At 36.6% G+C, this 25616-nt stretch overlaps 3 protein-coding genes across 3 annotated transcripts in view; all 3 read left to right on the top strand.

The window, feature by feature from the left end:
* The first annotated feature begins 3140 nt into the window (after positions 1-3140).
* On the top strand, positions 3141-6008 carry LOC145781633 (target of EGR1 protein 1-like). The gene has a single exon (XM_082593307.1). It carries the CDS (start codon positions 3141-3143, stop codon positions 4530-4532), a length of 1392 nt encoding a protein of 463 aa, XP_082449433.1. The 3' UTR covers positions 4533-6008.
* A 3-nt stretch (positions 6009-6011) lies between these two features.
* LOC145782279 (uncharacterized) lies at positions 6012-10583 on the top strand. The gene is made up of 3 exons (XM_082594068.1): positions 6012-6115; positions 6521-7644; positions 8472-10583. The coding sequence occupies exons 2-3, from the start codon at positions 6570-6572 to the stop codon at positions 8564-8566; spliced, it is 1170 nt and encodes a 389-aa protein (XP_082450194.1). The 5' UTR covers positions 6012-6115; positions 6521-6569; the 3' UTR covers positions 8567-10583.
* A 14844-nt stretch (positions 10584-25427) lies between these two features.
* LOC145781634 (uncharacterized) overlaps positions 25428-25616 on the top strand; it is a 33973-nt gene continuing 33784 nt past the window's right edge. Inside the window, exon 1 of the mRNA XM_082593308.1 lies at positions 25428-25538. Within this exon, the coding sequence (XP_082449434.1) occupies positions 25428-25538 (111 nt within the window). The remainder of the gene's footprint in view (positions 25539-25616) is intronic.

A 25616-nucleotide genomic window follows, 5' to 3' on the forward strand; every position in this document is an offset into this window, starting at 1 on the left:
GTATACAGTAGCGCACCCAGCATGGGGCTAAGGGGGCTCAAGCCCCCCCCAAACCCGCCACAAAAAATGAAGTTTTTGTATGTTCACCATTTAACCCTATCTGTAGTGACACCGGCTTTATGAGGACGCCCCACTCTAGTAGTAAAATATTTTACAGAAGGAAATGTGCTAGAAATGTGAAATTTCTTGACTTTTAGTTTTTGTTCTTTGCAAATTTTCTAAACCTACACTGGTCATTTTTCTACATTCTTGCCCTTCACAATATAAGCATTTCGTCTCAGGTGGCTAGACATTTTCGTCCATGCTAGATATATATAATTTAATGTAAGGGCAATATAAATGTTAGTGCAATTACTTTGAAATGTAAAAACGCCAAAAAATGCCTTATAATTATGAGAAAAAGTAATTTTTTGTTTAGTTTAGCATTACTTTGTGTTATAATTCGAAAATTTCAATTTTGAAGCTATTTTTGGGAAAGTAGAATAAAAACCGACTTTCTGACGCCTTTTCATCTCAAACACTTTATTCCAATAAATTTGTTGGATAAAAATTTAATTTCTATATGCACAATACACATGGCTATTATTTTGTAAAGTATTTTGGCTCTGTGATTTTCATAGCTCCCGTTATTAACGATTAATTAGCACGGGGCTAAGATAGCCCGTGACGTGCTTTCCGCGTACGAAAACAGCTCGTATTCAGATAGGGTTAAGTTATACCTTTTGCTTACAGGTTAGATATAAATAAGACACAACAATACAATAGGGAAGAGAACTATAACAATATATTTTACATATTTACAAATAGTTTTAACAGTCGAACGATTTTGGCTAAACTTTAAGCCCTCATCAGGAATCTGAAAATAAGGTAATTAAAAAATGCGATAAAGTTCAACTTCTTGAAGGTAAATTTACATTAGGAAAAGGCAACTACATAACTACAAAAAAATTTGCACCATAGGGAACATGATACATCAAGTAAATGTTAAGGAGAATGGACGGGCCTCCAGCAAGTATATAATTGTTTGTTTGAATTTGGGTTGTAGCGTTAACAGTGCTTTTTGAATTTTGGTGTCAAATTGGGATTTGCCTTTGCGTAAAATTTTAAATGAGTCAGCAGAGAATTTTTGATCTGTGCAAAAAGAACACTCCATGGTAGGCCTATGGTCTTTGATGGCACCTTTACTTAACTCTCTAACGTTCAGATGCTCCCGTACTCTCGTGGTGTAAAACTATATACGACATTTGAGCAGAGAGACGAAGGCGTCTGGGACTTTAATTGAAAATACCAACTAATTTTAAATGTTTTGTAAGTAGGAAAAATGTCCACATCAAATTTATTGTTTACACAATTAGTGTTTTGTTTCAAACTGTTTTCGTGCTAGTTGTTGTTTTCGCACTTATTTGTGTTGGCAAACGGAAAGCTAATTCTATTTTGTCATACATGACAAAAAAGTCGAGATCTATAGAAGATTGCGAGAGTCGACGTAGGAATGAGAGTGTTGATGGTTCTAATAGCATGGGGTTCACTAGGCCAACTTCTAATCTGATTGAGAGAACGAATACTGATGTATCGGCAACCGGTGGGTAGTGGGCCGTGAGTGCCTTTGAATATTAATCAAAGGGATGGGCATTGGCCTACTGTCACTATTGTCGCAAATCACTCGGCCGAAATTTCTGAATTAGCCCCCCCCTAAATTTTTTTCTGGGTGCGCTACTGATGTATAATATAGCCTAACAACGTTTGATGCTTTATTGAGGAAAAACATGTTTTCGTTTATCAACCGTTGCATTCACTCCTCAAATCGCTTTATATCAGACCTGATGTCATCTGATTGTTTTTATCGTTCTGAATACTTTCAATTCTTCCAACGCTCATTGTATGTAAATTTGTAACTGTAGATAGCCCATTTAGTGAGCTTTTAAACCGACGGTATCCAAAGTGGCTCTCTGTGACCTTTGTGCATTTGCAGTTTGTGTATTATTTTGTTGTTTTTGTTGTGGATATGGACAACTTTGTCTGACGCAAATAAATAAAAAAAATAATAATAATGACACAAGAGTGGTTGGCTCATCTGAGCCTTCTCAGCATAGAGTGTGATAAACTGCGACTTCTCAATTTTGATGCTATCCTTACAGACTTTGCAGCAAAGAAAGCCAAAAAAAAGTCTTTCGACTGAATTTCATGTTAGTTTTCTAAATCCTATTGGTAGTTAGTAGTGAATGAAAGAGCAGTTTAGAATAGAAATTCAGAATAACCTTTCATTGCAATTTGCAGTGTAGTGTGCAGTACCGTACTAACAGTGGTTCTTTGCTACAATGTTTTCCCTTGCACGGTTTCGTTGATTTAATGTGTGTGATTTTGCATCCATTATAACGTAAACATTGTTGACTTAATTTGCACATGCTTATTTGATCATCGATCACGTGCTATTTCAAAGTTATCTAACTCACCTAAGCAAGGCTCGGTTTTGTCTGCAAGCGAAACCAGCTTACTTCCATTTCGCTCCACGTAAGCTGGTAAGGGCCCCCATAAAATTCGTTAGCACAGGGGCCCCATTTGATCTTAATCCGGGCCTGACTGTATTATACATTATATTTGGGCAATTTCTATAAAAGCGTGCAGATTTGGGCAAATTTACGTTCTGCCCCCCAAAATGGTTTGGTCTCATACGGCTATGACTGAGGTAACGGCCGGAATGGTATAAATAAGTGTCATTCTTGAAATAAACGTCATGTATGGACTGCAAAACTGGTATTTAATATTTTGGACTCTCAAATTGTGAGTTTGATATTGATTGCGAATTGCGATAATGTTTACAAATTATTGCGCATGTTTTGATTTGCTTGTTTTGGGCTTGTTTTTCAGATTACTTGCTTGTTTTTAAAAAAAAAAACTGGCATCACTGAGAGGGAATTTCATGATCACACACAACAATACCACCACATTATTACAGGCTTAAGAATATGAAAATATCTTTTTAATAAAAAAAGAATACGCATTGAAGTTGATAAATATGATTTTCAAATGTCCTTGAAAAAAGTCTGGATATTGACTATGACTATATAAGTCAAATAAAGTAACATCTTTTGTATTTTTAGATTCTCAGTTGTAACTGTGTTAAAATTTAGTGCGGAACAATGCACAATTGTGAAAGTGCTCTGGTTACTGAAGTTACAAATAAAAACATTGATAAATTATGGAAAACAATTCTTACTGATGTCGAAAAGTGCTCATTCATTGCCATTGATGCAGAAATGAGTGGTTTGGGACCAAAGAAATTAACAATGGCCTCAAATTTAGATGATAGATACAATGCTATTTGTTCTGCTGCGAAAACAAGAGCGATTATTTCTCTCGGATTATCTTGCTTTACGTCTGATGTTGTCAGTAGTGCTGATGAAGTACTTGAGACTGCTGCAAATGGAAATGCTCTCAAGTATTCTGTTTCAGTTTATAACATTTTGTTGCTATGCACTGAACCATACACTGTTGATCCAAATGCTGTCAAGTTTTTGACTGAACATGGATTTAACTTCAATAAACAGTTTTCGGTTGGTGTTCCATATTACAAAGGAAATGATAGACCAGGGGAAGATGGTCAGAAACAGTGCATGCGAAATTTATTTTCTGATATTATTCGTTTCAGAAAGCCTCTCGTACTACATAATGGGATCACCGACTTAATTTATATTTATCAATGTTTTTATGCTCAATGTCCAAAAAACCTAACAGCATTTATGGCAGATATGTCAGAGATGTTTCCTTGCGGCATTTATGACACTAAGTACATTGCTGAATTTCAAGACCATACAGCAGCTTCCTTCTTGTTGTATGTATTCAAAAACAGTTATCTAAATAATAAAAACAATCAAACTAATGGCAAATTTCATTTATCTGTCGCATACAAAGACATATTGGAATATTCCACACCAGTGCCTCTAACCCAGTCTCCAAATGAAAATGCAAACAACACTAATGCTCCGATTTGTCAAAAGTATTCAGCATATGGTTGGTGTGTTAAAGGGTTGTCGTGTGAAAAGAACCATAACATTGATGACATCATCAAAGCACACAATACTCAAAAAAGTAAAAAGCGCAAGCATCAGCAGTCAATTGCAAAAGACTGTGCTGAAAATTTAACTGAACCTACTATTGGCGATGCAACTGCACCCATCAGTGAAAGTCCTGAAAAACCAAACAGTCAAAGTAATGGCAGGCATTCTTCACAACCATCAACTGAAGGCCATAGAGCCGGGTTAGATGCATTCATGACTGGGTATGTATTTGCTATGTTCATCGTATCTCGATACAAAGCATGTGGAACAAGTTTGACTTCTGAGACTATGACTGAAACTTTGTCTCCAACTTACACCAAATCTATTCCATGTTTATCTGATGAAAATCAAAACCTTATAATCAACAAACTGTATCTCAGCGGAAAAAATTTTCCGCTGCAAGTATGTAAGAGTCAATACACTAAAACTTCTCAAAATCATGTGGATAAACTTGTAAGGATTTATTTAAAATAATTTCAAACTTATCCAATATCCATATCCATGTCATAAAAATATTTTTAGGTACAAAAGGATTGAAGTGCTAGGTTATTCTAAACAAAGTACATTTCTAAGAGAATGGAAACTAAGCACTTGAGCAGTTCAGTTTGCAAAGCGATTGAGACTGAAGAATATCTTTAGTAACCACAATTTGGGCTTTGCACTTTTTATTCAAAAATATTTGTACATGAACTTTAGTGTTTGTAATTTTTTTTATTTGTTTGACCTAAAAAATATTCATAAAATTACAACCATGTAAATTACAGTGGTGATCCATTAAACTGTTACACCAAAAATATTACAATATGTTACTTGATGCATGTCATGCAAATAAGAGTTCCTCAATCCTATTGCCTAGCTTTCAAACACTTGTGCTTTTGTGACAAAGCTGGAAAACTGTTCAGTGTTCATTTGATTACTGCAACCACAGTACTGGTATTTCATTTTGGAAGCAATCACCAAGCCTTTAAATGTTGTGCAGCGAAATTTAATGATCTATTTGCAACCAACTTTAAATCATGCCTCAGTAATTTCTTTGTTACACAGATTCATTTTGTGGTTTAGTATAACGAAATTGTTCAAGGTGTTAAACATTTCATGTTGAAAGAAATATAGTTTAATTAGCAATTTTCAACAGTACATATATATTTTGTGAAATGAAATGGAAAATCTTTTACATATTTATTTTGAATGGAGAAATCTTCTGTAGCGTACTTAATCATTTAAATATCCACTTCACGTTACAATGTTTTGTTAACAGTTTGACCAGTTTTTGTGCTTAAAATGTAGTATTACTGCACGTAGTTTACTATTGTTTTGTCTTTCAATACTGGCAGTTTGGCATTTAAACAATTGGCTTCTTTTGAAAATCCCGTTGATTTAATATTTCGATTGAAAGAGGTTAGGCATATGCATTGGAAGATTTCTCGTTCAAAGTAGAAATTTTTTTCTTGGGTGTAGCATTTAATAAGCTTCTCGTTTTATGCAATGTCACACCCTTTATTTTACACAGCACCGACTGATGAAAATTTTGCAAATTGTCTATTGTCACATGGCTTCTATCTGCTAACGTGAATGCCTTCAGTATATTTGAAAAAGTTATTCAATCATATTTAACGATTTTCCAAATTATATTTGAATTTGTGTTAAAATGCCTTTGAAACAATAAAATTGTGAATTCATAAGATGCTTGTAAAACTGTTATTCATAACTTTTAAGTTTAAAACACCACGCAGCTTGCTGTAATGTCGGAATGACGGAACTTGAAATAAAAGCAGATCATCATCTTATACATCTTGTGATGGTTCAACGTAGTTTGCACCAGGAGTAGGCTACATAGTACATACATCATGTTATATATTTAACAAAATACCTGGTGAACAGCCTCATTCAATTTTTACGATTTGAGATTGTTGATGTGTGAATGTTTCAACGATTTTATTTGTTTGTAGACTTATCAGCGCCAATTTTAACTTTATTGATTTTGCATTTATTTTTTAAATTGTCAGCACAAGATACATATTACATAATTGCTGTTACGAAGATGTCCTCTTTGAATGGTAAGTCGAGTGGTCTATTGCATTTAAATGCCAATTTGGTCTATAATTTCTAGTCGATTTATATAGGTAGTTACCAGTAGAAAACTAGAAATGTGGGTGTTTTCCCTGATATTTATAATTATAAGGTTTTCTTATGTTATGGCAGCTTTTTTGCATCTGTAGCAACAATGCTATTGCAAAGGTTTTTCAAATCTAATTGTTTTAACTACATTTGTTTTGATCTTTGAAGACATGAATGTCTGGGGCGTTTCCCTCTGAAATCACCCAACTGCTCATAACTACAGTGTACTGTACTGTGTACTGGTATACCCCTTTTCTCTATTTTTTTTTTAACATTGACGTTCCATTTATCAGAAGCAAGGTAAACCAGACATAGCTGTTTTACTTAATGTATGTCTTTCTCAGATTTCTTCCCAGATACTCTGAAAAACAACAGATAACGCAGAACGCTACCATGGAACCAATTGAAATGTTGTCTTCCCTTCCTACCACCTGTGACTATAACGTCAGTGAAGAGAGTGACGACTTAGATACTCCATTGGAAGTTTGGCAGCGTCTTGTAGGAAAATTCCAGGGTAAACAGGGCGTTGTTTTAACGCAAAAAAATGAGACTTCTGATGATGGTGGACCTGGCGTTTCCATAAAACGTAAATGGCGTCATCGTGTGAGGTCTCGTGATGCAGTTTCAAGCATCGCTATCTATGGTAAATCGTCGAGTGACACTGATGAATCTGAGAAGTCAAAGCCACATCCACCTAAGCGGAGGTTGCGTTCAAGGAAGAGCAAACTTGAGATAAAAAGTGCTCCGAAACCACAGAAGAACAAAAGCGCCACCAAAGACAAGGTCAAATCGAAACGAAATGTTACAAGTAAACGACAGGATGATGACTTTAAAGATGCAGATGATCTTTTTCCCCCTGAAGAATCTGTTAAGCCCTCCACTTCATTCTCTCCTCTTCGTCGTTCAAAGCGTCGAGTTGCACAAAGCAGAGGTGTGGCAAAGAGTCGCAAACCACCTATTGAGTTCGCAGAAGATGTTTCTACAAAAAGAAAAAGTAGAAAAGTTGTTTCTTCGGAGGAAGAGACTTGTGACGATTCTCAGAGAACTATCTTGCTTGATACTCCTGAATTTTTAGACAGTATGGAAATACTAGAAGACTCCAAAAGCAGTGACGCAAATAATTTTCAGCACGAGGAGAAATGTTCGTGCCCTGAAAAGAACGTTGTCATTGATAATAAAGATCGAACTATTTTTCGAGATGAACAACAAAGTACGAGTACTCGTGCAGTATCCAATAAAAAAGCAAGCTCGCCCACCCAAAAAATAATTTCAAATCTAACATCAAGCGAAAGGACCTGTATTGATGAGTCAAAAGTAGTTGAGAATAGCTCTCTGGAACATAAGAAGACGAAGCGGACTATCACGAAACTTCCAGAAATGCAATCAACTGAACTTGATGATATTTTCTTTTCATCCCATTCATCATCTCCGAAAAAACCACCCCCTGCTCGCTGGAAAGAACAGTCTGGTGAGTTCAGATATATCTTGGTTGAAACCTCGGATTGTAAATGATTATTATGTTTTTAGTAATGCAGATTGCAGAGATTGTGTTTTAAACAAGTTGAACTGGTCTTGGTTTGAAAAGCTTCATATTTGACATTCCTTACTCTTCTAACGAAATTGTGAGAATTTTAAAAGTTTTTCCTAACTCTCGTTCTAGTTATTAGGCTGAGAGTAACAAGACAACGACATAACATTTTTCCAAGTGTTCTGCCTTGTTGTCTCAACCTAAATACTAGGCATAATACTGGTCAATTTCACTTCTTGAAATGAAAACATTTGAGGCGTTTGTACCATATAAATCTGCCAACGAATCGGTGTGTTGGCGTTATTACTTGTAAGTATAACTAGGAAAATTGGTATTTTGACATTGGTTTAGAGTTTGGAGACGTTAAATTAAACATTGTAATTGATTGAGTTTCGCTTTTAGCAGCATGATCGTTGCTTACTTCACAGTGTAGATTCTAACGATCTGGCTAAAACAGATCGTTAGAATCTACACTGTGAAGTAAACATTGTAAGCTGGTTTTAGATAGAACTTACTACGCATGACGTGAAGGATAAGTCTTCGGCGACACCATATGGTTGAAAGTTGCGCGCTACATGCAAACATTAGTCATTAGTAATGCACAACATACACAACGGCCTACCCAATCCCTTGGTTGCGTTTGCTTCACAGCGCATGAGAAGCATGAGCGAAAATAACAAGATCAAATAGCTTTTTCCGGTTTCATTTTTCCACAATTGTGTACAATTCTACATGATAGTAATCACCATGTGTTGTTTGCTTTCTAGGGAACTCGAGTGCAACAGCAGCGTGCGATTCTGCTACTCAAGAAAGTACTTGCAGCTCCCTGTGGGATGATGACACGCTTTGGGTTGCCAAGTAGTTTGCTATTTTCCTGGGATTCCGATCACCGACGATACACACATAGTTTGAACAGGTTCTTTACTTTCAAGCGGAATTCCATCAACTACCTTCTACCTTGTACCCCAATATTAAGTCTTTGTGTGTCAGTAAGCTGCAATAACGATGAAGCGTTGTACTGCACACTGCACAGGTTCAATGTTTGGGACACCACTTTTCGCCATCGTAGATTTCATACCTCCAAGCGGGATGTACATGAGCTACAATGTTTCATATTTATATCGATTAGCTTGCCTTTGAAGCGTTTGTAAAGCTTTTGAGCTAATCATTTTTTAAATATCATTGCTTTTTGGATGATGTTAGTATTTTTTATTCCATACAAAGTATATGCTTGTTAGCAGAGGTGGGAATCTGCTACTTTAAAAGTATCGCGCTACCCGCTGTCGCTACTTCTCCCGCTACTTTTGTTTTAACTGACACATAGAGCCCTTTATTACGACGTTAAAATGACCTTGAAAACGAATGATTCCATTCGTTTTCAAGGTCATTTCAACGTCGTTATGGGGAAAACACGTTCTAGGTGAAATTAATTTGTAACGCATCTTTCAAGAACACGAGCATTTGCTGTAGAAATGTAAGTCCCCGAGTCCTTCCGCTTTGGCTTCAACAGGTTTTTTCCAGTAGCGAAAAGTCTCTCCACCGCAGCACTGGAAGGAATAGGGAGTTGCATTTAATGAAGAAACTTTTCAAATTGGCACTGGGAAATCTCAAGTTCTGTCTCTACAATTGACTGGATTTCCTTACCGACGTTTGATGCGATGGCACCAATGCATCAAAATTCATCCTCGGAGTCGTAACTGGTGTTGGACTAGGGATGGGCAATTTTAGAACAGTTGGTTCGAATCCTAAACTAATCGAATAATTCGAAACCAAAAATAGGATTCAGTATGTAGCCTATCTCACTTTTTTCAGGTCACATCTACGTTATTTATCAGTGATTGGACTGAGCCAGCTCGGTGGCCGAGTGGTTTCGCCTTCGACTCTAAGAACTGCTAGAGCTGAGATCGATTCCAGTGCGGGTCAAACCGAACTATTTAAAAACGGTACCGATCGTGTTTTTTCTTGCATATCGCAGTGAGAATAAGTTGGGTAATAATGTGATGACATCGTAAACCTGATATAGAATTAAAAATGAGCCCTGTCGCTAAAAGACCTGTGTTGTTGTAGAGCGACAATCAATAAAGTAGTAGGCTACAGTAGAATAGAAACTACATTATTCTAGATTCGAATCCTCAAGTATTCAAAAATGCCTATCTCTAAGTGTTTGTGTCAGTCTTGTCGGTATTAGCGTGGCTTGCTGTTTCCCACAATAGTTGAAGGATTTCTGCTTTGACTTTTTCACGCATTGTTCTCATGAACAATCTAAAAAACGAGTCATTTTTTCACTTTACATTGGAAAGTAGCGGAGTGCGACTGAAAGAAATGTAGTGTTTTTCTGCTACCGCTACATTGAAAAAAAGTAACGCCGCTATTCCATCAAAAATGTAGCGGCACTACTTCTACCAAAAAAGTAGCGCGCTACTGCCCACCTTTGCTTGTTAATACCCATACAGCAAATTAATCGTTTTTTTACGTTGATTTAACGTCTGCAGACGTTAAATCAATGTAAAAACGGTTGATTTGCTGATGGGTGCAGCATCCGCTATTGCCGTGTTTACGATTTGATGGTTTTGTGGTTCGCCACTATAAACGGTTTATGAAAAATGTGATATTTTTGCACGTTTTTGATGATAATTTCATGTTTGCGCAACTTACGAGCGCCAACTACCTTATGGTATTGCATTAACTTTTCTCGCAAGATGGTGCAATGTAGCTGGATTTACATATCAACCTTGTTGCTCGACCAAACAATTCTTCCAAACCTTTGAAGTTTTGACGATAAGTTGCAGTTTTTAATCGATAATAAAGTACTTTGTCAGTATATCATATTTCAGGATGTAGTTACAGGATTTATAAAACATGTCGTTTATTGATGCTAAATAAACTCAAGCAGCATAGGCTATTCACGCAGGTTGTCACGAATTTAAGAAAAATTAGGACTAATTTTCGTCAAGTCACTTGGTTGGTTTCGAATCTTTGTCCACGGACTGACAAAGCCTTGATATAGTGCAGTCGTGGGAGGTTTTTTGTGGGAAAATTTTTTTATCAAGCTGATACTTTTCTCAGACCTTCTCCATACTATGCAAATGGCTCAGAAAAAAATCCCCATCAATCGGATGATGGGAAACCCCCTTTTGGGCCCATTTTCCAAATGACGTCACAATCTCTTTATGAAAATTTCAAGTTTTTCAAAATAGGACATATTATACAGCATTTTTTAGCTTTTTTCAAGGGGAATAACTTTTTCTATTAACAAGAACCCTGAAAATGTACAGAAAAAGAGTTATTACTGATTAAGCAAAAGGATTCCAGGCAAATTTGAAATTATTCGTCACTGTTGGACTTATTCTTCTACATTCGTTAGCAAGAATTAAACAAAGTAAGCGACACAAAAATTGAAGCTATCATCATCATGAAAAACGTCAAAGATGTTGCTTTCCTCCTCGTCTTGTCCCGTTTCATCTTTATTGTAAGAGCACTCCTCTTCGGTACCAACATCGACGTTATGCAAAAGTGAAAAAAACCCTTCATTCTTAAGTTTTTCGTCTAGTCTCTGGAGTATGTCGTTCATACTAATTATACTTAGATACGAAAAAGATGTAAAACTATCTTTGTATTTGAAGCATACTTAGGCTACTATGACTCCAGATATTGCTGATAATTGCAGAATTCTCTTTTCATATATGGTTGTAGGCCTACGATCAACTCCTAACCGAGCAGCACACAGTAAAGAGGACAGCAAAAAGCTTCACCGGAATTTGGAAAGATCTTGCGATCGAGCAAGCTCTTATGCGCTCAATTAAGTCGCGTGGAGGATTGACGGAAGGAAAAGTATGCAGAAAGTGTTCGACATCTTTGGGTTTTTAGTGTGAATCACTCGGCAAGTATTCATGACGCAACTAAACAAGGCTCAGTTTCTATGAAGTAGGCTAACCAGCATGAAGAGTTGGGTGCTTCAAGAAAAAAGAGGGATTACAAAGATTGTAAAAGTTTCTGGCCTGGTTAACAACGAAAAACCCATTCTTGGTACCATATGTAAACCTATCTTCTCTTTCAAACGGTCTAGTGTCCATCGCTGGAAAAGATGACGTCAATTGTGAACAAGCGGAGCAAATTGGTCAAAATATCCAAAAAGGTTTAGATGGGTACGTAGCAATTACTATCGCATCAATCAAACCATTAGAATCCTTAATGGAAGTAAACAAAACAAAAAGTGGTGCAAGTGGTATTGGTTCGAAAGTCATGTTCAATAGGATGTTTGCTGTTGCTGAAAGCGAGAAAAGCCTTGAGCAATTTTTCGAATTCAAGTTGCCTTCAGAGCCAACGTCGATGTTCAAGGAAGGCATGATGAGAAGCCTGACAAACCCTCTCTTCGAAAAATTCTTTTACCTGGTTCTTCGTCGCATGCCTTAGAGGAATCAACAAGCAACTTCTATTATCGACGGTGGTGCATTACGCCTACTACATAAACTTTGCTGGGAAAAAGGAATGAAGTTTTCGGAAGTTTGAAATTCGTATGTTAAATATATCCAAAACCATTATAGCCTACCCATGCTGTTGTTGTGTTTGATGTCTATCATGACGAAAGTAACTTATTAAAAGTCACGAGCACTTGCGCCAAAATTCTGTTCCACAGAGCACGTTTGTGAAAATTGATCCGAGTAATTCACTTTTTTTTACTCAAGATCGCTACCTCAGCTGCATCGAAACCAAGGCTGAATACATCAAGTTTGTTTCTACCCTTCTGAGACAATCCGAAGTTAAAGTTCACAACTGCTCTGATGATTTTACAATAACATCTAGCCTACATTGAAAATAACTGATCTACACGATGAATATTGAAAAACGAAATGCACAAGAATGAAACTGCAAAGCAGAGGAGAAAGGCACATCGCATGGCGGTTAATTACGCGAGGCAAAATGCTCTGATGATGCTGACGGTTCCATTGTAGCGAAATTCCTTGATCACGCTTCTCTTCGAAAAGGTCCAGTAAATGCCATTGCTGATGATACTGATGTAGTTACTATGTTACTGCATCATTGGATGACTGACACTCATGATGATATTTACTTCGACCAAGGAGCGCTTCAACAAAGCCTGGAGAATCAAAAAAGCCAACCCAAGTATTAAAGATATTAAAGAAGATCTTCTTTTCCTCCATGCATGGTCAGGATGCGACACAACGTCATCGATATTTGGAAATGGGAAAAGAATTTTGCGAAAATCAGAAACGCTGAAAGAGAATTCTGCAATTATCAGCAATGTCACAAGTTCTTCACTCATCCACAACCATAACACTAGATATCAAGCAAACAATAATTATTTTGTTAAACGCACTAATACAGAATTTGGCAAAAAATCCATACAAGTATTTGGACCAGTGGTGTGGTCAGAGGTTCCAAGCAATCTCAAAAAGTTATCTTTTTATGATTTCAAAAAACATAGCAAAGCATCAGCTTTGCAAAGTTATGATACTTGATAAGTGGGTCTTCATTTGGCCTAAGCTCTTACATTCAACAATGTCTATTGTCATGGTGTCCAGTGTCCACTGATTTTCATGATTACTATTTGTTGGAAAATCTCGCACACAATTTTATGAAGCTGACAATTAATTGTAAGCTACTAGTCGAAGTATTAGTCTTGTTTGTGTTTTCTTTTTTGATTGTAACTAATTTGGTTAAATTGTTGATTAGTTTCATAACTCAAATTATTCTTTCCAGGGTGGCAACTGACTAGTTGACCGTATGGTCGTTTCGTTGTCTCCCTATCAATAACAAAACCTCAACATTGTATGTATTATTGTTTTATGTCACTTTTGTGTTTTGTTTTTTGATAAATAAACGATTGATTGATTGATTGATTGATTGAATGTCTGGAGTTCCAAAACGAGATCGGAGAAGTCTCTATAACTGCATTCAAGATCTGGTATTGTGGCAATGAAGATTCAACGCTTACTAAACTCAGGTATGTATTTTTACGTAGGGATTATATAATAATGTTTACACTTTTAAGATATTGTCCAATTCAAGATACCTTGTATGTAATATTTATCTTTGTTTACTTTTAGACATGACAATTACATGTATATGGCATGCGAAGGGATAATTGCACCGGAAAAGCTACCACCGAGCCAAAGAGCAGCCTACTTCCATGGGTTACGTCTTTAGAATTTAAATTCAATGTTTGTGAATGGGGATGGAGAAACAATAGCAACAACGAACTTGTCCAAATAATGACGGATATGCCTATAGCACCAGAAGCATTGACCAAAGTAATTAGATGCAGATGTAAGAAATCAACAAAAAATCCATGTGGAACGAAAACTGCACCTGTCGCAATTATGGAATGGCATGTGTTTCTTCGTGTGGTGAATGTCATGGTGTTGAATGTAATAGTATAGTAGCCTAAGTATGCTTGAAATACAAAGATAGTTTCACATCTTTTTCGTATCTAAGTAATAATTTGTATGAACAACATACTCCAGAGACTAGACGAAAAACAAGAATGAAGACTTTTTTTCACTTCTGCATAACGTCGATGTTGGTACCGAAGAAAAGAAATTCTCGTACAATGAAAATATGAAACGGGACAAGACGAGGAGGAAAGCAACATCTTTGTCGTTTTTGATGATAGCTTCAATTTACGTTTCGCTTACTTTATTTAATTTTTGTTATAGAATATAAAAGAATAAGTCCAACAGTGACGAATAATTTCAAATTTGCCTGAAACTCACAGATTTATTTTTTTGCTTAATCGGTAATAACTCTTTTTCTGTACATTTTCAGGGTTCTTGTTAATAGAAAAAGTTGTTCCCCTTGAAAAAAGCTAAAAAATGATGTAGGCCTATAATATGTCCTATTTTGAAAAACTTGAAATTTTCATAAAGAGGTTGTGACGTCATTTGGAAAATGGGTCCAAAAGGGGGTTTCCCATCATCCGATTGATGGGGATTTTTTTCTGAGCCATCTGCATAATATGGGGAAGGTCTGAGAAAAGTATCAGCTTGATAAAAAAAATTTCCCACAAACACCACTTTTTAAGCTCCCACGACTGCACTAATAGGTTATTCCTGGTAGTTTCGCATACTTGTAGAATGTAGAGGCTCTTGACGCAGGGCCGGTTACCGAGATTGGCAGAGTGAAGTTTCGAATTGTTGCCGGGAAATTATTCCATTCACTAGGTGCCGCTGAATGGAGAGCAGTCCTGAAAGTGCGTTGCTTAAGCGCACACCCCGAGAGTAGAACCAGCGCCGCCTGATCTTGAGCTAAAGGGGCGGACAACATGCTTGAAGGTGAACGCGAATGGTTGCTTGGTTTTGAATCTTTATCCTCGGACTGACAAAGCCTTGATTGGTTATTCCTGGTAGTTTCGCCATACATGTAGAGGCTCTTGACGCCGGGACGGTTACTAAAATTGGCAGAGTGAAGTGTTGTTGCTGGCAAATTATTCCATTATTAGGTGCCGCTGAATGAAAACAGTCCTGCAATGCGTTGCTGAAGCGCACACCCCGAGAGTCAAACCAGCGCCGCGTGATCTTGAGATGGGCGCGTAACCACTGAGCTAACGGGGTGGACTTTGCTCCATGATCAGCTTTTCCAGTTATTTGATTCTAATTTTAACAACTTGACATAAGTTACGCCTGATCACGACGATAACAAATAATGCCTGGAGTGGACCGAATGGGCTACTGTGCAAGCACATTGTGTTTTTTTCACTATACAAAATTGTCTGACAAAAAATGCACTGCAAAGCTAAACGCATTGTTAGCATTCTTAGTGTAGTCAATGTGAAAGTAGTGCCATGTTCCTAGAAATACCTTGAAGAGCTTGCACAACTGACAGGAGCGCCCTTTCATGGAAGGTATAGGGCGTTATTCATTAACAACCTTAATTATTACCTCAACTTGTAAACAAATCGACAAACACCTTTTAAGAGTAATCTACTCAATGTGCATCCTGTCTAAACATCGATTTTGTTGGGTGTTCAATTAATTAGCAATAAAACCAAACTTATGTAGTCAGTATCCGTTCGGATGTTGGGGTGGTGCAAGCAATATTTTTTCCTCATATGGAAAAAAGTAAGGAAAATGAGTATTTGATGATGCCTGTTTTATAGAGAAGGTTATTAAGAATAAATAGATGTAGTAGTTTGATAAATAAATCCGACTAGTTTATTAAGTGAAGTATTTTACTTTTAAAGCTTCTACCTGCGTAAACGTCGGTTCGTTACGAGGCTAATTTTATTCAAATAGAATAGAAAATAAAACCTCTCTGCCAACAATCCTTCATATAAGTTTAGATGAATTTCTTTTTACCGCACTGTGAACTGATAAAGTAATATTATCCCAGAAGTATGAAGTGAAGTTAAATGATACCTTTGCTTGGTGGACCTACTGTCCGGGCTGCAAAATCCGTCTGTTTTACATTGATTCAACGTCTGTAAACGTTGAATCAATGTAAAAATGACGGATTTGGAGTCTGGGTGCTTTGCATTGCACATAAACAGGGCTATTATTTCCTCTCGATGCTGAAACATCCTTGACAGGATAAGTCAATTTTATGAGAAACAATGAGAATGTATGCAAAGTTATTCTAAGGTGTTTTTGGAAAGTCAGTTTTTATAAGCTACTTCAATCCCAGGATGGAAGTGACTAAACAACTTACCGGATAATACTTCTACGGTACAATTAATGGTCATAGTGTTAAGACACTTATTTATCAATTTCTCCTTAAACCGACATCTATAGACTATATTACTTTTTCAAAGAAAAATACACTGCATTTGTAAATCTCCTTTTATGGAATGGTTGCTGTATCACCAAAGCACTTTGTGCATACGCTAAGTTGCTTGCTCTCTCCACACGGTTATGTCAGCTCGATTGATTGAGTTTTCCTCGCGCGTTTGTGTATCACATTTACAATTTCAAAATATTTTTGGACGCTTAGTCAGCCTAGTTGTCTTGTGTTTGTTTCGAATAAAGTTTCTTAGAGCAGAAATTTGTTTCGATCAAAAAAACTTATTTCCAACAACCCGACGAGATACCCAGCTTGAAACATTGGCCCTTTTTCATTGGTGTAACGTTTTAACGTTCTCAGACGTTGATTTATTGTTAAAAAAGCAATATTGTTATGTGGATAGTTCACTCCGGTGGTTCCCAAATGTTTTTGTCTCTCCCCTAAAATTAAAGTATCACCATGAAATGATTTCACATAGCCTAATTTTTGTCTGCTTATCGAAATGAAATGGAATAAACTCAATCGCAAGTTTGGAAAAATAATTCAGGAGGAGCATTATACTGTAGTTTCTTTAAAACAAAATTTATATAAAAATGTTTAGCCTAATACGATAATAAAGGGTTTTCTATGAGGTACAGCGTGTTTTATGTAGGAAAAGTTACGCCATAAAACGTTGACAAATCGTTTTTGTTTACATCGCTTGTTACGCATTTTTTGGTCTTATTATGCTTCAGGTTGCTTAAAAGCGATTACTTTATGTTTCATCCAGGCAAAGATAGTTCTGGAGCAGGTCGATCTAAACTTTTAATCTTAACACTCATACGGTAATCTGATTTTTTTATCTAAACTGTGTTTGGGATCATGCTTGACCCCACCGTGCTCTCCGAACAAATGACAAGATTTAGTAATATTTTAGAACTAAATTGATCGCGAGGAGAAGAGGATTCTTTACTGATTCATTGCCGAAGCAGCTTCAAGCAAACTGCGTTTTTGTTATTTTTGAAGGGCACGTAGCCACCTGGAGAGGTGGTTGCCCTCAAAAGTGTTTTAATACCATTGTAATTCATGTTGCATGACGTTTGCTCCCCCAACAGTTGTCTTTGCTCTCATAAAGAATTTTTTTAGCTACTACGTCACTAGCACGTCGCCGCCACGTTCTTTTCGCTTTTCTAAAATCCACTCGTCATTAACAAACTTTTCCTATACCAAAAGTATAGGCAAATCTATCAATCAATCACTTTAGTTTTCGTCATTAACGCCGTTTGGAACAAAAAAGTATTCTACTAGCTACAATTATAGTCGAAATGCCAGCACGTCAATGAACCGAATAAGGTGGCAAAAACTTGAAAGGTTTAAGACATGCTTGAACCATGCCTGAACAGTAATTTATGTAGTAGGTATAGGCCATGTCTGTAACTAGCGCGGCCACAAAACCCCCTAAAAAAAAACAACAACAACAAAAAATAAAACGAAAACAAACAGATGCACGAACAGGCTGCACAGCAGTGTTAGACAACAGCCCAATGGAAAGTGTTGTGGATTGAGTTCGCCACTTCCAACATTTATGTGGATGAGCAGTTATCATAAAAATAGGATGGAGAAAGAAAACCGGACATAAAAGAAACCCATCCTCAGGCAAAAGCCCGTTTCGACGTGGCCCAGGAGAGCAGGTGTTGAGCTCTTTCTATGGTCAGATTGCACATCACACAGTAGCCTACGATGGTTGATATTCGAGATCCAGATTAAGTTATTGTTTCTTGTACTGGTGAGTGGTGAAATGGATGCGCTGTTAGATAAGATGATGATGATGTTGATAAAGCTCTCATTCTTTTTTATGACGGTGTCGTGTTGGTTATAAAGTGTTGCGTTTGCTGTTGAGATCTACAAACATAAAATTACGGTACAAGCAGTCGGCAGTATTGTCTGGTAACTTTTTGTAAATTATTTCGGATTTCAACTGAAATCTTCACAAGAATGCATAACAGCTTCTCTACTTGGCTTCTCTATTGCGTAGGTCAGTGGTCCCTAACCCTTTTTCTCTTGCGGAGCGGTTTTGAAGCAAAAATAGAGGGTGATAGGAAAAAGTCTGGAAAGAAGATTGCTCCCCCGTAAATTTCGACTATTTTAACGTTGTTTTGATCGCTTTTTGTGCGTTTTTAGGCCCAGTAAGGATTTTTTGATCAAGGATTTCTTTAAAAGTTTGAATAACAAAATTTGATTTTAAATGTTACTTTTTAAATATATATTTTTTCACGACTACAGACGGGTTTCAATGATCTATTTGTTAACTTTGTACAGTATTGCGCGAGCTTAGTGTAAAATGTCGAATATCCGTCTGAGGTTCCACGACCTTTTGCAAATAGCTCATACAAGGCACATTTCACCTCACGCCTCAAATAGGTCAATTTAATTGTCAGTGAGGAAGGGGTTTGCTTTAAAATATTTCATTAGTAAGTTATCTTAGTTTTTGTGGGGTCTAACTTTACTGGCACTATTCATAAGTTCACTGCTGAAACTTTGCATTCCCAATGCTACTCCATAGACATGAGATTGAGCAAACAAATGTTGCAAAAATGTAGATAATAAAATTTACTTGTTTTTTTTTCGATTTTGTGAGGAAATACGTAATCACGTGCCCCTTCCTTGGATCCGTTACTGTAATAGATATACTACTGATTATAGTTATAGGTAATATTCATTTTACGCACTTGGTGCATAGTTGCAATACTGTTGTTATTGTAATCAATAAATTCGATGGCTAAGGACATATTTTCAACCAACTCGCACTTTTGACGGTCATTTTGGACGTGTGTTTTCGCAACCCGATGGTTGGAGACCCCTGGCGTAAACTATCCGTTTTGCTTGAATGTTGTTTTAGTGTGTGGACAAAAAGTGACTTTGCATCAATTTTTTTAATTGAAAAAATTCGTTCCATGTTTTCGCACCTGTGAATTCTATTGAATGCTGAGTAAGCGTTTTTAAAAAGTATGAAGCGTTTAGTGAGTCATTGACTCATTGTCATGATTTCTTGTCAACAGTGTGGTTTCTAGTATTGGCCCTAACTGATACAAGCGAGCGAGACAATTCAAACATTGTTTTCATAAAATATAGCAATTTGTTTTTTGTTTTTGAAGACATGACCAAGTGCCTCATAGATCCTTTTCTGACTAAACTTATCACACCATTTTTTTTTAGGCTACTGTTTTAATAGATTAATTATTTAATTTAAAATCATTAGGCATGAACAGAGTTTTTTGTCAATAATGTTGTCCTTTTTGCTGGGGCACAAATTGTTTGTCAGCACGATAGTTCTTTAATTTTAGGCTAACTGGTAGTTAGCTTGATAGACTACAAATAGACTCCAAAACATATCATAGCGTGCAACAACACAGAGTTGTGTGGTAGGTTTAAAAACGACCTCTGATTGCCCATGACGTAATTGTCTGTCAGAACTATTAGTTGTAGAAAATCTACAATAATAAAGTCCTTTGAAAGTATTGCTGTGTTTTTTCTACACAACATCATATGACAACTTGGCCATATCACCGAAGTTTGGTTTTGATGGTGCAATTGCAGATCAATTAACAATTTGTATGAGATCCACGCAAAAATGATTGGATCGCAGGTGTGATTGCAGTCCAAGTGTCCAATGACGTTTCTTGTCTTGCATCATAATTAAACAATCGTCTTCGTATCAGTTCACATCTTGGCACTCCTGTTGTCTTTTGTTGTACAGACAAGTAGCAGTAGATAAGGGAGTAAAAACCAACAACTGAAATTAATAAACTTTGCCGGAAGTAATCTGCTGGAGAGTGCATCACTTGCAACAAAAAGTGGTGCCAAGTGCTTTCACTTTCTTAAACTTGGAGAAAATAAAGTCAAAGTTAATAACAAGGTAAGAGGTATTGAATTGCATTGCTTTAGTTGCTGAAATCACTTTGCCTGGAACATGTTCGAACATCCTTTTATCCAAACGAGACATTTGTGTTGTTTTCTCATCAAATGTAGGCTATAGTAACTAACCTGAATGAATTCTAGTAGCCTACGTTCAACTGTTGAACATACTAGAATTCAGGCAACATAGTCCTATAATATTATAACAATAGCAGATCTAAAATTAATTGCTCGACACTGAAGTTTTAATAAAGTAAAAATTGCAAAGAAAATCCAAAATGTAAAACTTGAAGCCCGGAAAAAAAAATAGTGTGTTAAGGGGTCATACTTTAAAGATGAAAAATTACCCTGTTTTAGTCATTTTTTTGCCTATTTTGTTGCCATTATTGTTCTAATCTAGAATGTCAGTTCAGGGGTATTAACAACCTATCCAATCACTTCAAAGACATGTAATCTACAATTGAGCGTTTTTTTCTTTTTATTAAACTTACAATGATTTATCTATTCGAGTCTATCTGCTAGCATTTTTAAGCAGATGCTTAACAAATGCCATTTTTAATTTTTTCTTGTTAGTGTTATCGCCTGAAATACATGTTTTACTATAAACTGCACATTTAAGATAGAATTTTATTAAAATACCAACTAGTTTTATTATTTCACTTAAAGTGCTGTTTCAACTATGGTGGGGCTAGAGAGCTTCAGATGATTAACAAATTACTCCGAAGCGAAAAGTCGAACAGATCAGTTTGAGCTCTGCACGATGTTACGCATCAGCCTAAGTTGCTTTTCAGCAGAATTGTTGCACTGTGTAGCCTAATGCTGATGTAGAACGCTACACTGCTTGCGGAATCTGTTGATGTTGCATGTTGTTATTAAGTTAACACATTATTCCACATTAACGTCAGCTTCATGATATCAATGCGCAAACATTAACCCAACAAAAACACCTTTATAAAGTTTTAAAAAAAACTTAAAAAGAGGAAATTTATAAAGTCTTTTGGCTACAAGTTTATTGAAAAGAAATTAATGAAAGCATACTCTACCTTCGACACTGAGGCGATAGTCCTGGACCAGTTATTTAGGGTTTACTGGATGTAATAGGCAATTCAGGACTTCTACTGTAGTCTACAAATGGATCACAAACTTACACCTAGGATTGTGCATCTCTAAAAGTTTAGGCCTACTAGCATTTACAGCTCAGTCGGCTTACAGTTTTGAGTCTTTCTGTATACTACTTTGGGGTTTGACATAATAATAGAAGCAGCAGACTTTGATGACTATGTCTTCAAGTTGCCTGTTAGGCTGCATCGGTGACCGCAGTTTACTCAGATTTGTCTCAATGACCACAAAATAAAACATGATTAATCTGACTATTTTATTATTAATGGCAATGATGAAGCAAACATTTATATGAGAAATAAATGTAAAATTAACGCAGGATACACCACCAACATTATTGTTAATTTATAGGCTAATTCTATGTACAGTAGGATGCGTCTGTGGTGTGGTAAAATTTTGATTCTTTTCAAACTATGTTCTTGCTGGCTGTTAACTACTGTACTTCTGTTTGTTCAACTGCAACGTAGTACTTCCTTGAATTTTTAATTTTTCTGACGAGGTTTAGTCTGTGTGTTTTAATAGGCTACAGTAAGCCGACAATAAACAGGCTAGCCTACTTAAAGCATTTTAAATATAGCCTACAAGTGATTAAAAGTCAAAGATCAAAACTAAAATTGATCACAATACTTGCATTTGATAACATTTTTGATGTTTTGGCTCCGGGTTTGGCACCATATTTAACAACTTACAGCACGTTTTAAGAATTAAATTGTCACCATTTTCAACCACTGTGATCAGATGGGACGAAAGGTTACCGGATCTTTTCGCTTTGGATATCGAGCATTTGATCTGTCGTCTTAAGCTTTACAATTTTCCTACTGTCAATCAAACACATTTCCGCATAATGTCGACAATCAACATATCGACAATGGAACATTTTAAAACAAACCTTTTCGGAGCAGTTTCGTATCAATATAAAAGTGACTTCTAGCAGTTTGAACAAGAACGTGTGTAAGCTATAACTTACTCGCCACTTGGAAATATGGTTTAACGTTTTTTGACTGTAGCGCAATTGCTACCAAACGTTTATATAGTTTTGGACCCATGCATTTCAAAAGAAAATAAAGCGTGCGGACCTCAAAACGTGTAAAGCAACCTTAAATGAAAATAACTGATTGCAAATAGGCTATACTTAAAAAGATGAACGTACGCAATTTTTTTAAGCTTTTTTCCTAAAAAAAAAATGCATTCAGAGAAGCCTTCCTTTTGGTAGAAAACTAACCCCTTTTCTAGATGAAGGTACTGGTAATACTTCTTTTCTTTGTTAGTTTTTAGTGATGTCTTGTTTTGATGCGGACCACTACGGAGCTGAAAGTAATATTTGAACGACTACAGTACAAAGATACCAGTTTCCAAGGTTGAAATATTGAGGCTACTTCCAATGGACATTGTAATAGACAAGATTAAAATAACAGCAAACGGGATCGCAATGCCTGATGATTTCAAGGACCAATAGCTTACAGCTAATTTTGCGTCGTACTAGCAGATCACTGAAGACATCGTCGGCTGCATAGCCGAGTGGTGAGAGCCCTGGAACGGCAATCGAAAGGGCGCCGGTTTGACACCGCTCAAGAGCATGCAGCTGTGTCTTTGGCAGGACACTTAAAGGCATGCCTGAAGGTGGACACGAAGATTGGCTTCCTTGCCTTCCCGTCCACTTAATTTAACGCTTAATCTTCAACCACCGGGTGTAAGCCTGGATACGACAAACAAAAACAAAAACAAACTGAAGATATCAATCCTTGATGGTGCACGGTAGAGTTGGAACAACTTAATTTAGATGGAAATCGATCCTTCAAGCTGAAATTAACTGAAATGGGTAAAAGACTCAGTCCAGCAGAACGTATTACGAGTGGTGTATGAAGCTGCAATGTGTTATCACTAAAACATCAATAGGTGTCGGGCGAATAATGCCTCATCCAAAGTGCATCACTAGAAGAAATCTTGGTGAGTGAGCTGAGACTCAGCTGAGATAGTTGCAAAGGAAAGGCTTTAATTATAAGCACACGGTCGTCCAGTGGTTTTAAAGAATGTGGTTCTTGTATCGTCTTAAAGGAGTTTTCTGTTTGGAATTTATTAAAAATATCTTGCGTACGCTACTGGGTGTAAGCTATAGCTATCCTATATTTTAGGCTATACTGTATATATCAGAGAAATGAAATGATCAAAACAATGCGCGTCTTTGACTTGTATACAATCTATGCAACAATATCATTTTACGTGTAGCTGCGCTGTTTGTACTTTTTCAGTCCTTCCAAGCCATCATTGAACTAAAAATAGAAGAATGACTAAACAAAATGAAACAATAAGGAAGTGAAATCTTCTTCAAAGTGCTGCTGTCACTGAAATTACAGACAAAACATGAGTGATGAGATCCCTTAGAAAAACCGAAACGAGATAATTATCCGCAGTAATATGATACAGATAGTTCTGCTAACGCTACATGATCTTTACAAAAGTCTTGTATAGGTCCTTGTTTCGCTAAATGATGCTCAAAGAAAGTTGTTTGTTATTACATTGTTCAACAATGTTGTTTACTTGAAATTGTTTCTCTAGGATGAGATTAATTAAATCAAAAACCAAGTTTTCGAGCCTACTATGGAGTAAATGAAAATTGCATGAATCCAGGATTGATGTATGCTGTCAGACTGCTATGCCATCTAAATCTAAGGAAGGAATGGTTTATGTTGGAATAATTTTTGCTTTGAGAAAAACCCCCTGACAACAATTTCTAACGTAAAATAAACAGTTTTCAACGTTTAAAGTTGCATGTTCAATAGGCTAATTGGGCTACTATGTTAGGCTATCTGCATTTTGAAGATCTTACAGAAAGTAAGTTATTGTATTCAGAAAACGAACTTTAAAGCATTAGCATTTACTGTAAGCATTGAACATTACAATCCTTTCCAGTAGTTTTGCTGAAAAATTAAGTCGGAAAGCGTTTGACAAAATCAAAAAGATACTGACTTTAACAGTTCTTATTCAAAGCTTTATCAAACATTCTAACTTTACAAAGTTTAAAATTTCTTTACAGTATGAAGCAGTTGTATTATTTGCATTATTTTCCTTCTGCGACTCTTTTATCGTTGAGTGATTGATGTCATCCATTGAGGCGTGGTTGTTATCCCTGTTCAATGAAAGTCAATTGTCTCGCCCCTTACAATTCCACACATCAATTGTCTTTCCTCGTCTGCTCCTTTCCAATAACAATGGACACGAGATACAAAGTGCTTTAACGTTATCAGGCAGAAACGAGCAAGCGTTAGTCAAATAATGATGAGGCTAGAATCTTCTGTCCTCTCCTCAGCAAACTTGAAATTTGACAGTTCCTAGTCCAACTACAGTATATTATTATGACTGTTGTTGTCAAGGGTGGAAATTTGGGGATTGTTAGACTTTTTTTGTTTCATCTTTGCAAAGTGTCAAAAAATCAAATTGCTTCAATCTAAATCAATAGCAGTTGTTTAACGTTCTCACTTTGAGTCATTCGTATCAATAAGTGAAATGAATTTTCTTTTTCCAAGGTGTTGAGGATGTGTGCCCAGCTATGTTTGCTGTGCTACCGGGTAAAGCCCATTGTGTTAAGTAAATCAAGTTCATTATTTTGTCCTGTGACCTTTGTGAACCCTTTGGCTACAGTAGAAAGTTTTCTTTAATCTACAACAGCGTTTCTTAACCGGGGGTGCTAGCACCCCTTGGGGGTGCTGAAATAGACTGTAGGGGGTGCTGAATGCATGCAGTATAATATCAAAAAATGCCATTTTACTTTTCTGCATTTTTTCGTCTTTCGCCAGTCACAGCTGTTGTCATATCAATGATTGCTGTTTCGAAGTAGCCTACATGGTTTGCTGTTAATGTAGGCCTAGTCATCTCCCAGTCAAGTACGCAAATTGATCTTGAGTAGTTTGTGTAAACTTACCTGGTGGATGCTTTGTTGTAATATTGTTGCTCACCTCTTGCTTCTAGAAACCACCATGGCAAAATACGTCCCCACAAATCACTCTTATCCAGAGTGGATACAGCAGTCCTTCTTGGCAGACATGACTGATGATAATAGACTAAAGGAGGAGCTGATTGACATGCAGGTGAATCAGAGTTGTCGGACAAAATGTCGTCCTTCTGCTTGCTGATTTCTGGTGTAATCAGTTGACAGCATATCCTGC

Source organism: Aplidium turbinatum, chromosome 13, assembly GCF_918807975.1.
Source record: "Aplidium turbinatum chromosome 13, kaAplTurb1.1, whole genome shotgun sequence".
Classification (NCBI taxonomy): Eukaryota; Metazoa; Chordata; class Ascidiacea; order Aplousobranchia; family Polyclinidae; genus Aplidium; species Aplidium turbinatum.